This window comes from Cryptomeria japonica, chromosome 4 (assembly GCF_030272615.1).
Source record: "Cryptomeria japonica chromosome 4, Sugi_1.0, whole genome shotgun sequence".
NCBI classification, from domain to species: domain Eukaryota; kingdom Viridiplantae; phylum Streptophyta; class Pinopsida; order Cupressales; family Cupressaceae; genus Cryptomeria; species Cryptomeria japonica.
This window is the reverse complement of record NC_081408.1, coordinates 315,417,505-315,432,747: the sequence shown is the minus strand read 5'-3', so window position 1 is coordinate 315,432,747 and position 15,243 is coordinate 315,417,505. Positions and strand designations below refer to the sequence as shown.

Below are 15,243 nucleotides of genomic sequence, written 5' to 3'. Positions count from 1 at the left end.
CTCTCTCAACATATTTTACATATATTTTTTAAATATAGATATACTAATTATAATAACAGTCCAATTTATAAAAGAATTGACAGCTCATCATTGGACTAGATAATAAGCTGCACACGTGTATACCGTTTCAATGATCAATTTATATACGCAATCGAGCCCTTGGCGTGGGGCTGCAAAATACATTTGAATGCTGAAAATCTGTGGATTCACTGAATGTTTTTTCATAATGATTTTTTTATTATTGGAAAAGCTTATCAGGTCCCCAATCGGAGATATCATCACGAGCCACCAATGGGTTCTGCCTTTGCAAATTAGAGTTTCCTTAATTAATTACTTCTGACGACATTTGGGTAGGTTGTCACGAGCCACAAAATTGATCATGGACTTCTAAAATTTAAATTCTTAGTTGATACGAAATAATAAAAATTCTGAGAAACGGCAAAAGATTTTTTTTTTATTAATTAACATTGATATATGGGTGGCCATCGAATTTCCCCATTTCTCACTACCTTTGTTGATTAATGCAGAACATGATTTCGGCAGGAACGGACACTGCTGCCCGCACTGTAGAATGGGCGATGTCCGAACTGATCCGCCATCCTCATCTCATGAACAAAGTCAGAGACGAATTGGAGAGAGTTGTGGGAACGGAAGAGAGAGTAGCAGAATCTCTCTTCCTCAGCTGAAATATTTACATGCAGTTGTGACAGAAACTCTTCGACTGCATCCTCCAACGCCGCTTATGCTTCCTCACGCATCTCCAGACAGTTCAAGGGAAATAATGGGGCATTTCATTCCCCCGAATTCTCATGTGATGGTGAATGTGTGGGCCGTAGCAAGAGATCCAAATGCGTGGGAGAGGCCACTGGAATTTGATCCCGATCGCTTTGTGGACAATCCCGTTAATCTGGATGGACGAGATTTTCCAATAATACCGTTCGGGGCAGGGCGAAGAAGGTGTCCAGGGTATAATCTGGGCCTTCGTATGATTCAATTTGCGCTTGCAAGCTTTGTTCATGCATTTGATTGGTCGCTTCCACCTGGTGAAGAAGCCCAAGATTTGGACATGAGTGAGAAATATGAACTCTCAATTCACAGGAAAGTTCCTCTCACTCTCTTTGCCACTCCACGGTTGCCCACTCACCTTTATAAGACCTTACAATAAATATTTGGTGTGGAAGTATCATTTCCTGTTTAGTCCCTTCGTCTGTACAGCCCGTATCCTCTTCTTAGAACGTCTGTTACTTTGTAACCTCATAGAGAGATGTGTAGTGCGTGTTTTATCATAAATAAAATCATGTGATCTCATATATTCGCACCCATTTTCAATGATTAGTTGAATGTGTGTGGTCTGTGTATAAATTTTTCTTGGATAACATTTGAAACATTTGATAAATCAAAATTTTGATGTTGTTTAATTGTGAATTTTAAGGGTTAATTCAGTGGTGGAGTTATTAATGTAACTTTGATTTTTGATTTATAGTGTTTATATATTATAAGTAGATGCTGATTATTTATATTTGTGAATGAATGAAAAGATTTACTAAATTTGATAAGTTCAATTTTTAAAATTTAGTAAGTTTGAGTTTTTATTTTCAAAGATCAATTTTATATAGTGTGGGGGCTAATCTACATACATTGAGATTGAATAGTGGTAGAAAGTCATAAATTTAAAGGTATAGAATAAATGAATGAGAATGAGTTGAATGATTTAAACAATAAATGAATAGTAACGGTCAACCTATAGGGACAATTGGAAATAGTGATGAAATAAGAGTAAAATTGTAGAAGCATGTATAAATAGGATGCATGAAGCACCAAAGAGTGAACCCAACTTTCAGTAATTAATTTATTAAATTTAGGATTATGCTTTTAATCTTCATAAAAAGTCCGGATTATGAATATGAATTCACCAAAATAATTTCTAGTTGAATTTGATTTATAAAAATTGATTTAAAGACAACAAACATTCTAAACAATCTTTCATACCTTCTAAACCACTTTGCCAACTATGGTAGATAATATATCAAATATTTTGATGATTAAAAGTTTTTCTTAATACAAAATGTTAATAATGACCTCCAACTAACCCTACAATTTAGCATACTTAATTTTTCATTTCAACCAATTCAACTTTGTTAAATTTATAATTATATATAAAATATTCAATCAAAGTAAATCTAAATATACAATAACTTCATCTATTTATTTATTTCAAAATATATATATAAATTATAGTAATCACAAATATATTTCAAGTTTAATTATATGACCTAAAAAGAGCAGTAAGTGATCGAAAACGGAAACAATGAAGATAGGGAAATGTGTCTAAATGAATACGGAATCGTTGACATTTGAGCCGCGCTTTGACATTAGGCATATAAATTATTATTTCCATTTGTACATCAACTATAGTATTCTGACTTTGCTGCGTTCATTTCGTATTCACGTTTCTTCATGGCGGCAAGGGAAGAATTGCAACGGTGTACATCAATTCCAAGCCCTAAGAAGTGAATAAAAGTATATTTGATAATGTAAAAGAACATTTAATTTTTACATTTAAAATATATAAATTACATTTGAATAATAAAATTTGAAACAAATTTTTAATACATTAATATAGATTTTCAAAGTTATTGGATTGTAATGCAGAATTATTTTAATGTAAAAATTTAATTTGTAGTTAACAATTATTTTATTTTAGTTAGGAACCATTACATAACCTTCAAAGTGAATAAATTAGGTATTTCACTAGGAGTGACTGTTGGGAATGTGAAGTCCAATGGTCACATGACCATTGGCCTTCTCAACTCTTCGGTTCATAGTTAAATATGAATGCATAAATAGATGTGTGCAGTCCGTGCACTGATTGTATTGGAGATTGGTTAATATAAGATTTTCCCTGCTTTCTCGTGGATGTAGACAGTTAGTGGTGAAGCACGTAATATATCATGTGACGCATTGTGTGTTGTTTATTTCTATTTTAACTTTGTTGTTTTATGTTTTCTCAGCTCTTTTATAATTAAGAATTGGTATCAGAGCTGTGGTTGGATTGAGTAGAAATGAAAGATGGAAGAAGGTGGCATGGAAGAAGGAATAAATTGGGAAGAGTGGTGTTGAACTCTAATGTCTTTGTCTTGTAGCTATGAAGAATTCCATGATGAAGTGAGAGTTGTTTATTCTATCTTTGATTGACCTTTGCATGAGATTTTGGCTGAAGACGAGAATGTTGAAGCAAGTGAAGATGAACTTAAGAAAGATGAGACCAACAATTGGGAGGGCGACCAAGAGACAAAAATTATGAGGCTGAAGGAAGAGAACCTGTTTCTCACAGAGTGATTGTTTCTTATGGAAGATGCAATGGAGGAAAATTTGATGTCAATGGCTTGAGAAGTTGAAAAACTTAGAGAAGAACTTATTAATTTAGAGCATAAATTAAGCCATGCAGAGTAGAGCAAGGGTCGGTCTGTTATAGATATGGAATTCGAGGTAGATGCAAATAATTTTTTCTTTGACATCCAAGAAAAGCAAGGAGGTATGAATCTCACTGTTGCTATGTTTTTGCAGGTGTTTGGGCATCGTCAGGAATTTGCTGTTGAATCAGCAGTCGAGTTTTCCTCTCGCGATGAGGAGGATGTAGTCTGGAGTGCTACCGAGGAGGATGCAATCTGGAACGCTGCCGAGGAGGGGCAGATTTATGGCCCTGGGAGGCTTGGCGATGATAGTGAGAATGTTTCTATCGAAGGAAATGAGGAAATAGAATACCCTACTGGAAAATTTGATGGTCAGGACGTGGCAGATGAGAAGAACGAGGAAAATAATTTTGACAAAGAAGTTGAAGAGAAAAGAATTAAAACCCCAGAACATTATAGGAAGCCATGGGAGAATCTAATGCCCTGTATTACTAACAACATGCCCAATGATACTAGAACAATAGAAATTTTGTCGGGAGGGAACAAAAGTCATTCCACTGCTGGAGACACCCATTTGTGTGCAGTAGTGACTATGGTAAAGATAGAGGAGAGGTCGTGGCATTGGCCAGAGGAGGGCTTCGATAGAGTATATCAGCCCAATAAAAACGCATCCCCCAACAACATAGCTATTATGACAATCGGTGGAGAAGTCAAGGGTTTTTGGAAAACAAATCAAGTGCCGAAATGAGCGACAAAGAAATAAGTAGCAGAAATTATGAGAGCGGTATAGTCAGCATGGGCAGAGGCCCTTTGTTACTTATTTCTCAAATGGGGGATCGAGCTGATATTAAATTTTCTTACTGTTTGCTCCCAATTGACAATCCAGGGTCTCAAACTAGTCCTTTGCTATTTGGACCTACTATAGAGTTCAGCGGGCTGGGAGCGACAAAGACTCCATTTTTGCAGGAATAAGTTGTGCCTAGTCAGTATTACCTTAATCTAGAGGAATATGGTCTTACTGTCTCTGAGAATCTTGTACGAGATATTATCGCTAAGTTGGAACGTGACAACAATGCAAGTGTAGATTTGCCACCTGTGGGTCGGTTGAACCCAAATGCAACAAATGATGTTTTGAAGCATTTCTTTGGCCTATTCAATGATCCTGTCATTGGTAAATCTTCACCAGCTAGGTCAAGATGAGGTGGGTTTCGCTGACTTCATTTCAGTAGGAAACATTAGTGGTGACAAAGTAACTGTTATGAAATATGAACAAGGAGGAAAATTGGTGTCAACAGTCGTATTTCCTCGAAGTATTGTCAGTATATTGGATGATATTGAGAGAGAAATTGATGATGATGTGAATACTTACAAGGCTATGTTCAAGGATAGTCGTATTTTTCTTGAAACATTCGATGCTTCAATAGTTGAGGTTGGAGATATGTGTTCAAGGGTTCTTCTTTGGATGGAGGAGTTTTGTTTCAACCTGTAGAAAGTATTGTTTGTGTTTGTGGTTTGTTTGGGTTAGTTTGTCCTTAAAAAATTAGTAAAAGAAGATATTTTTGATTTGGATTTGATTTGGAGAAGGTTTATTCGAACTGTACGTGAAGTTAAAATCTTGCAGCCTAGTTATAATGTGAGATTAGAAATAGAAATGCAAGGGATTGCATAGTGTATGGCTATACCTGTTGGACTTCATGGTGGAGATTATTGGGAATGTGGAGCCCAACGACAAAATGACCTTTTGCCTTCTCAACTCTTTGATTCATAGCTAGATATGAATGCATAATTAGATGTGTGCAATCCCTTTACTGATTGTATTGGAGATTGGTTAATATAAGATTTTTCCTGCTTTCCCGTGGATATAGCCAGTTAGTGGTGAACCACGTAATCTATCGTGTTATGCATTGTGTGTTGTTTATTTCTGTTTTAGCTTTGTTGTTTTAAGTTTTCTCTAGTCTTTTATAATTAACAGTGAGAACCTTAAATAGAGAATCGACAGAGAAAAAGGGACAAAACCTAGTTGACAACTAGAACCATTTGTTATTTAATTTGAAAAGTAATAAATTTATTGGAATGCTATTTTTCATTATTTCAACAATTGTTTTGTTAATGTTATTTTAAAAAGTTTAGCAATTATTACAAATGTATATGCTATTTTTAGTTGATAGGCTTTTTCATTGTGGACTTAACTTTACACAACTTACAAACAACTTGTTTCATGCCTACAAACATATTTAATTCATCGTTCAATTATTTTCAAGTTACCATAAAACTATCCCATGCTAGAAACAATAAATTTTGTTCTTCTTTTTCTGTTATTTTGTGTGTATCTGCAATTGTTGTTCCTTAAGTTAAAAATAAAAAGTAATGAATTCAATAAAATATGATACATGGCCAACAACATATATACTAGCCTCTTAGATCCTATAATTTTAATAGAAAATTAATATTTGTAGTAGGATATATGCGGATATTTGAAGATAAAACATATAATACATTAATTACAATAAATAATTTATACATATTTCAATTTAATTATTGAAATCTAAACAAATACTTATAAATATTTATAATGTTTATAATTGATAATTTTTAATTTATTATTGGCCCTCGGATTTGTGTCCCCAATCCCTATGGAGGAGGTGGTTTCAAGCACTCACAATTATAGGTTGTGTAAGAATGTGGCTAATCTTTTACACTCATGCAACTCCTTTTGCAAACACCAGATTTTGTAAGGAAATCCTAATGTTGATCTAGGGTTTACTTCCCTTAAGGCTCCTTACTATGTTGGGTCTAGGGAAAGTATTTCCATTGCGCCAGATCCCCCTTCTCCCCCCAATGTTTTGTACTCTACCTCCCATTTTTTCTTGGGTGACTCCAAGGTGGTTCTGGCTCTCGAGCTAATTGACTTTCATTTATTAGATTAGCATATTTATGAGGCTTCCTCTGATGTCAAATCTAAGGGTTTGGTGTTCAGAGAAGTGGGGAAGAGACTAACAGCGGAAGAATTTTTAGTTTTGAGTAAGGATGTTTGGGGGAACCTCTCCACTCCTAAGGTGGAGTTTCTGGATCATGGCTTCTTCTTGGTTTCCTTTCTTACTGTCAAGGATTGCAAATTTGTCCAAGAAATGGGTCTTAGTTAATTGGAAGATCTGATTTATTTAATACCCCTTGGTCCCCCTTCTTCAATACTACAAAAGTCCATGTTACTTTCATTCTAATTTGGATTTGACTCTATAATTTACCTTTGGCTATGCAAAATGGAGGGCTAATTACCAGAGTTTGTGTAATGGTTGACATCTCTAGACCATTGACCCATGTGGTTCAACTAAACTCTTCTCAAGGTTGATGGCTACAATATTTAAACTATGAAGGGTTTCCCAAGCATTATTTTAGATGTAACCAGTTTGGGTCCACAATATTACTAGCTGCCAAGCTAATTTGGTAAGGGGTCTTCATGCTCAAAATCTCAAGCATTGGGTTCGCAAGGTAGGTAGTCCAAATGTTGATTTTATTTGGAGAAATCATGACATTTTAATTAAACACCATTCTCCAAAACCCCATAATTGCAAACCCCGTATGTGTGGGGTTGTTGGTAATGGATCTACTCTTATTAAGGCTCCAGTTGAGGATATGGCACTCACACTCATAGGGATTAGGTTGATGGACATGGTTTTGATTCTCCTATTGAAGCGGTGCATGAGGTTGTGGTTGCCCACACTCACCAAGAACAAATCGACGCTAATGATCATGAGGCTCCAAATGATGAGTTGGTTTGTGATGTAGATATGGTGATTGAGAAGGCTAGTGTTGATATTTGCATCATTTCCTAGAGGACTTGCAATATTTCAAAGCCAAACTTTCCGAAGAGTTGCAAGCGTAGGGGTAGAAAAATTGAAGCTGAAAAGTTGAGGATGGAGGCCTTGGATTAAATAGATAAGGGCACAAAATGGATAATGGAAGCACTCCTCACTAGGAGGAAGCAAAATAAGAAGAATGGTTGATCCTTGGAGGAGGCTATATGCTTGTGGTGCTTGTAGGGTAGTTTCTAGGCTCTATGTTTCATTTCTCTGTCTCTCTATCTTCTTTCTCTCTAATTTTGGTTTTGATGCTTTATTTTGTTATTTATTTATGTTTTATGGGTGCAGGCCCAAATGCCACCATTTACTTATAAAAAAAATATTTAAAATATAATTTAAAAAAATTTATGTTACATCAGCAAATTAGGTACTCAAATTTTGGAAATTTATATTCAATTTTATCTTTATGGTTTCCTCTTTCAATTTTTGGTTCATTTCAATTTTTTCAATAATTTACTTAATTTGTTCGTACAATGTGAATGATGCATTGTTGATTTTTATCAAATAACGCTAGGGATATTTTTCCCATATTTTAAATTCAAAGATAGTTAAAAGTTTTGATTATAATTTATAAATTGAAGTGGTAAATTATGGAGGTAAGTTATTACTTTTAATTTTCTTTATATTTAATTGTATATAAATTTATTCACTACTTAAATTTAAATATTATGTTAACTTATTCTCTCTCTCTCTCTCTCTCACACACACACATATATGTTATTCTTATAATATTAAAATACATTTAAATTCTATCTTTAATTTCTTATGGATATCCCTTGAACCTCATATAGGTGCAAGTTCTATTGTATATGTTTGGTTTGATTTGCCTTCATTAGACTCCATAAATTCATTGCAAATGGACATAATTAATCAACTCAATTCATTATATTTATATAAAATCTATAAACTAAAATTTAATTATTGCTAAGAAATGAAGTAAAATTATGTGGAAATTGTTATTTAAAACTGATGTTTAATTTGTAAGTAGGTCCTCAATGCATCCTAAAAATGCCACCTTTCTTGGTAAATGATACTTGAATTTCATCTAAGCAAATTAAATACTTTTTTTATTCTTATAAAGTAGATCATATGTGTAATATTTTAATTATTATATGTATGCAAAACTATGAAGTTTTTTTGTATGTAACCGCCTTTTCATCAATATTACTTAAAATAAATATGTACAACAAGTAGAGGAAAATATTAGTCTGTCATGATGATTGTGATAGTGAAGTGCCCCTCCCTGATTTACCTTTCCCTTTTGTGCATCGATAGACTATTTTGATATAGTGTAGACTATCTTGTGGTATTCTAGATAAGTGTTTATGGTTTTACTCATGATTTGGATGCTTCATTATGGATGATAGACATATTGTGTGTGCACTTGTCATTGTGATTTTATGTGGATGATGATACTTTATCGATTACTCTATTGGATGGATTATATGCATTGACATTCATATATATACTCTATGAGTTATGGGGTTATGATGGTTCTAACCCCTATTTGGAAATTATGGTTTTATTCGATGTATTGATGTGGTTGTTGTGTGACTATCTTTTAGAAGGGAAGATGCCTTACCACTCATTACGAGCATGATAAGGCATTGTGATTCTCTTTTCACTTGCCTTTTTATTTTGATGGATATATGTTGTATATGTATTGCATTGTGGTTGTAGGATTGCAGGCACCAGGCATCAACTCCACTCGACTTTACAGGGTTGAGCATGTCCTATCCCAATGGCAAGTTGTTAGAGATGGCATGGGTTTCTTTCACCCACTCTAGTCTTAGTATGTTCACCTCGTCAGTTTGCACCATGGTGCAAGTCAGTAGTAGAGTCTTGCATCGATGTTTCTCTTTGTGAAGTCAATTGAGTGTGTGAGCATATCATTTCTATTAATTAACGTTTGGATTAATTTATCCTATGGTGTTATTATTGGTAATTCATTTTATTATTTTATTAATGGATGGTTATTTAATGTGATATTTATATTTAATCAATTAAAATTAATTTAATTGATTTATTATTCATTTATTTTGATATATTGTTTAATTTTTTATTTAGTATTTATTTAATGATTTATTTATTATTGATTTATTATTAATTTATGTTTTTGATTAGGATAAATAGGTTTTGAGGGGAAAAGAAACCCAGTACAACAGGTTTTGAAGGGACCTAAAACCCACAGATTTTTCACAGATCCGGAACCAACAATGGAATGATGCAGAGAGGAACAACAAAGCTAAACAACAACAAAGCTACAGTCAACTAGTTGTAGAGGCACAACAACTTCTAGCCACACACAAAAGAGAGACAAACAAACCAGGCTGGCAACAACAACAAATATAAACCACCTTATAGATCTGAGAAACAAAATACGATGATTTATCTAGCATCCTCAGCCAAAAATAGGGTTTTCCCAGGTTCCCTTAACTAGTAACAAAGTCTCCAACTCACTAACAACAAGAACATATCCTAACCAAAAACACACATTGGCGAAACTGGGCCCTTGAAAAATTCTAGCATCTAGCCTATCCCTGAAAAAATCAAAATACCAAGGGTTTCTCCAAGCTCCCTCAACCTTGAACAAGAGTTTAACAAAGCTCCCACAGCCCAACAAAAGATCTACCAAACCTCATCTGCAGCTCCTATGATCAAACACAACACCCAACTCCACCTCAATAAGAGAGAGGTCATCCCTGAAACAAATCATCTCCACCTCGATAGAAGAAGGTGTCACCTCAATAGACCAAGCCAAGGAAAACCAAAGGTGCTAAGAAAGAAACAGGATAGAAAGAGTCATGTGGGAAAAATGTAAAGACACGGATAAATAGGCACCATCAGTAGAAAAAACAAGGGTTTTAAAAAGGCTCCCTTAAACTTCTCCTGAAACAAGAAAACAGGGGTATTCCTAAAATGCTTTGACTTGGAAAAAACCACCCCATGGGGCTTTAACAGGCTCCCCAAACCACAAGCATTGGGTTTTAGAATGGCTCCCTAAACCATAATAGGGATAGAACAACAGATCCTCCTACCGAACACTAGAGAGAAGAAGGCAAAACGAGACCCCTGAACCTTCAGCAACTCACAAGGCACCAAGGGAAGAAATAACTTTGTCCGAAAGAAAAGGACAACCTTGAGCAGCCTCCTGCATCTAGTCAAGGGAAAACCAGCAAGACACATCTCCATCTGAATAGGAGATGGGGTCACCTCGATAGACCAAGCTAAGGAAAATCCTTGAGAAAGAAAGCAAAGAAGAAAGCCAGGAATGCACACTAAGCTATGACTAACAATCCCCGGAGAGAAAGGAAACCAAAAACCACCCACATCATAGGCAAAAACCCCACCCAAGATAACCAAAGGATTCAACACAAAGAAACAACGAATGATGGGTATAGGAAAAAAGAAACCACAACTTCCAGCCATCGAAAGGCTAGACCATGAGGAAGATGGGGAAGGCACTCGCAGTTCACCACACCATGACCCCATCTTAGCCAAAACAACAACCCCCTTGGAGCCAATAGGGGTAGTGACCCAGTCTCTTGAGAGGCAACCACAGTCAAGAAAGGGCCAGCAGAAACCCACAAACACCGCCTGTAGGAAAGGAAACAAAGCACTCCCTCCGCCTTCAAACACGATCCCAGCCTATACTCCATCCCCGTCTCCATCGACATCCCCTCCATCTGAATCCTCTGCCTCCTCCTCTGTAGCAGAAACCCTAGCTCCCAATCCTCTTACGCAGTTGTTCCCGCTCATTCTGTTTATTATTAATTTATGTTGATTTATTGTTGAATGATTTATTTATTTATTGTTTCTTTGTTTTATTTAATTGATAATTTATTAATTGAGTTTTGATTTATTGATTTTATTAATTAATTTATTATTTATTGATGATTTGATTTTATATTTTATTTGAGAATCCCTATTTATATGGCTTTATTTATTTAATTAATTTATTTGATTTTATTGGATAACGGTTTATTATTTAATGTGCTTATACAATTATTATTTATCGATAATAGAATATATTATAAAGTTTACCTACCCTTGTATGTGATTGGTTCATTTTAAATTGGTAGCTAAATAATATTGGTGAATAATATATTTCTTGGAACTATGCAAGATAGGTAAAATATATTGTTTCTTGGATTTTTCTGATTGGTCGAATATTTCTAAAGTTTTGAGTTTAATTATTATTTAAATTGGATTCTGCAAATGTTGTCAGGTTAATCATCTAGCAGATTTCTAGAATTGGAATTCGATTTGGATTTGGATTGAGGATTAGATTGAAGATTTGGATTTGTTGTGGATTGCTCTTCTTCATATTTTCAATGTTGTTTGGATTGTGTTTGCAGGTTCGTTCTTATTTTCCCATGAATTTTGATTTTTGGAAATGTAGTGTATTATCCATGACTGTGCAATTGGTTTCTAGATTTTGTTTGTATTTATTTTGGGAAAATTGGATTCGGGAATTAAGGAATTGATTGATTTGAAAAGGAATTTGGGAAAGGGAAATATGCAAATTATTAATTCCAAGTTTTGGAAAGCTTGATGGAAATGTTTCCTCTGTATTCTTTGCAAATGTTTGTAATTTCCATTGCCTATGTTTTATGAGGTTATTGATTTGGCTTTAGGAGTTATTCATCTCCTTGTGTTGTACTCTTGTATCTTCCTTGTTTAGAGTCATATTTGGAGACCTATATCTCCTTGTGGATGATAGGAGTTCTCTGCAACTCTCTAAGATTCTGCATTTGGAGTGCAGACCCTGTTTGGAATAATGTAGAGGTTTTATTAAGCCCTGTGAAGTATTTTCATTGTCTCTTGAGGATGTTGGAGGATTATTTATCTCCCCTTGATTCTATGTCTTCTTAGGGTCAATCTGAGCACTGCAGGAGAAGGGTTGCCTAAGCAGTTTTCTATCAGTGAGTCAGATACTTGTGTATGAGAGCTCTCACTTTAATTTGGGAGCTGTTAGTACTTTTGAGTTTGTTTTGTGGGTCTTTTTTTACCCCTTTGCAGATCTAGGCAAGTGCTCTAACCAGATGACTCCTATTTGCATGATTTTTCACCTCTTTCCCCCAAACTCTATAGGAACTACCCAGGGTGCCACCATATGAATGAGGGGTGCTACCTTATGACCCAAGAATTCCATTATGCATCCCAAGGGCATTGGAGAATGTGCCAAGAGAGCTGAAGTCCTGAAACTAAGAAATTAAGTAAAACACCAAAAACTCTACCAAATGTACCCAAAATTATACCATGTGTTCCCAAAATGCTATGGAATGGTCCAAAAATGCTATGGTACATACCAAAAATGCTAACCTATATAATAGGAGTGCTACTCTACAAACCAAGAGCGCTGCACTTTTCTGAAGGTCCTAAAAAGTCAATTTTTAGCCCCATTTGATTTCTTTTTGGTTTTGTGATTTCTCCAAAGGCATGTGCAGATTGTGATGAAATTTTCATATTTTTCTTATGTACTTTTATCATTCATTATGTTTATTTTTCATCGGTAAGAGGATCCATGCCTTATTGTTGAGGTGTTTCATATGCGATGTGTTGCTCCAGCGAGAGGGAAAACTCCTCGTTGTTGAGAATTGATTATGTGACTCTTGTGGGATGTGTTTTCCCTAATTGTGGATGATTTTATGTGGCTTTGGTGTCATCCTTGGATTGTATTCATGATTGGCTCTTCTTTTGCATTGCTTTGGTGAAGGCTCTTGCCTTGTATGTGGTCATATGTGTTCATAATGATCCATATGTTCTCAATGATGACGTGAATATTTCTAAGATAGTTGTGAGCCTTCATGATTTGAACATGATTATTTTTATGTATGTTTCACCCTAAGGTTGAGGAGCATGGTTAGGGAGAGTGGGATTCCATGAGTTTGTCAAGGTCATGAGGAATATGATTCCTTGTGTTGTGGAGTTGAGGTCTAGACCATCTGGATAGCTCACTGGAGGTTATTTGTAATAATCAAGTGATAATATAATAAATTCATCCTAGGTGGGTTGGGTAGTAGTAACACAACTTAATAAGATAAGAAATATGTATGTGTTTCCCCATCTCATGTCTGGATTGCTAGTGCAGCCAGAGTGAGGTGGCAGATCTGGCAACCAGATAGACCAAACTCCCTTGATTTTCTCAAAGGCTAAGATGGGTCCTCATTTGTATCATGGATTCCAAGACTGAGTTTTAGGATATCCTCTGATAGCATGTGATGACACTCTTCCCTACATTTAAGTCCTAGGGCCTTAAGAGTTGATTTGTTGTAAGCCTCTAGAGGTCTTATGTTTATAATTGGATTTACCTTAGCTTTGTGTTGTGATTTGATTCATCATTGTGATTGTCATGATGAGTCCCCTAGTTGTTAGGTGTCAACCTAGGTCTTGAGTGTGAGTTAGGACCCCATATCATCTCCTAGCATGGGGGGTGGTTCCTATTTGGTTCCACATGGTTGAGTGGTTGATTTCCTTCTTCCATCTAGATGCTCTTCATTGGATGCTAGAGTGTGTGGAATGGATTCTTCATTATGTGGATATTCTCTTGGACTTGATTTCTATGTACTTGGAATAAGAAAACATTGTATCATGATGATTTGTAGATGTAAAAGAGATTATGTACCTTTGTATTATGTATCTTCATGTATTTGTAAATGAAATTAAAAATAGGACATGATGTAGTGGTTAGGAGAAGTATTCATTCAACATTATTTGATGTATTGGATAATCTTTATTTAATATGAGTTTATGAGTTCTATGTGAAAATAAATGAACTAGCTTATATGTAATAGTGTTGCATTTGGAATTCGTAAAATGGAATTGTGATGTGCAATCTTATGGAATGAATGATGGAAAGAATAGTAACTGTGGTTATAGATCTCATTTGAGTAAATAGGAGTTATCTAGCTGAAATGATTAGATAGCTCTATGATGCATTATGGTAAATGAAAGTGTGAGTTTTAGGAACATTTGGTTGATAACTTAATGATGAATGAATAGTACCAAACCGGTACTGAGAGGGGGGTGGTGAATCAGTATAGGCAAAAACTCAACCTTAAACCGGTTTGTCGACTAACACTTATGCACTGTCAGACAAACAACAGCACTGGTCCTTCAACATAGTTCAACTTGCAAAACCCAGTATAACCGAGACAAGCAAAGACTGGTTGACACTTATCTTCTTATATAATCTAACTCTTCATTCCCATTTCACCCTAATGCATGAATAGGAAATCTACCATCAAATATGTACATATTATAGCAAGATCAACATGCATCACCACTTAATCAGAAAACAATCATAACATCTCATGAAGAAAGTATCACACATGACACACACATTTTTCACGTGGAAACCCAACTGGGAAAAACCACGGTGGGGATGAATACCCACAACTATTTTTGAACTCTTTAGAAGTCCTCTTTATTAGAATCCTTGTCCAGTTAAAGATAGATACAATAGGTTTTGTTAGGAATCGATCCTGTTAGGGATCACCCAGTTAAGGGATGGCTACAATACCCGGTTAAGGGTTAAACCCTGTTAAGGGTACCTTGTTAGAGGATTTCAAGAACTCAATAGCTAAAGGATATCAATGACTCAGTAGCTTTGAGTTACCCTATTAAAGGATTTTCAACAAGCCGGTTAAGGCTACCCTATTAGGGGATTTCACAACTGTTGAAGTGGTTAAAGATCAATAGGTATATCAATGACTTGATAATAGCACTCAATGCTAATGCAGATCCGCTTAAGCTCCTCTTTACTTTCTACACTTACACTCTGCAAATATGACTTCTCTCCTCTAGTCTGGCAAGAATCACATATCTCTTCTCTTAGATACACACACACAACTTTTTCCAACAACCTCTGAAAGAATCACAACATCGACCTTATAGAACAACAGACAGATCGGTAGCATAAACCTTAAACCCTAAACCTGTTAGGTTAAGCAATTCAAACGGTTCAA

General features: G+C 35.3%; 1 protein-coding gene across 1 annotated transcript; it reads left to right on the top strand.

The window, feature by feature from the left end:
• Positions 1 to 571: 571 nt before the first annotated feature.
• On the top strand, positions 572 to 1,165 carry LOC131053762 (p-coumarate 3-hydroxylase-like). Its single transcript, XM_059219132.1, has one exon. It carries the CDS (start codon positions 572 to 574, stop codon positions 1,163 to 1,165), a length of 594 nt encoding a protein of 197 aa, XP_059075115.1.
• The last annotated feature ends 14,078 nt before the right edge of the window (positions 1,166 to 15,243 follow it).

Bases quoted from the DNA above. Each gene is read 5' to 3' on its own strand.
- LOC131053762 (XM_059219132.1), top strand. From the start codon at position 572: ATGGGCGATGTCCGAACTGATCCGCCATCCTCATCTCATGAACAAAGT.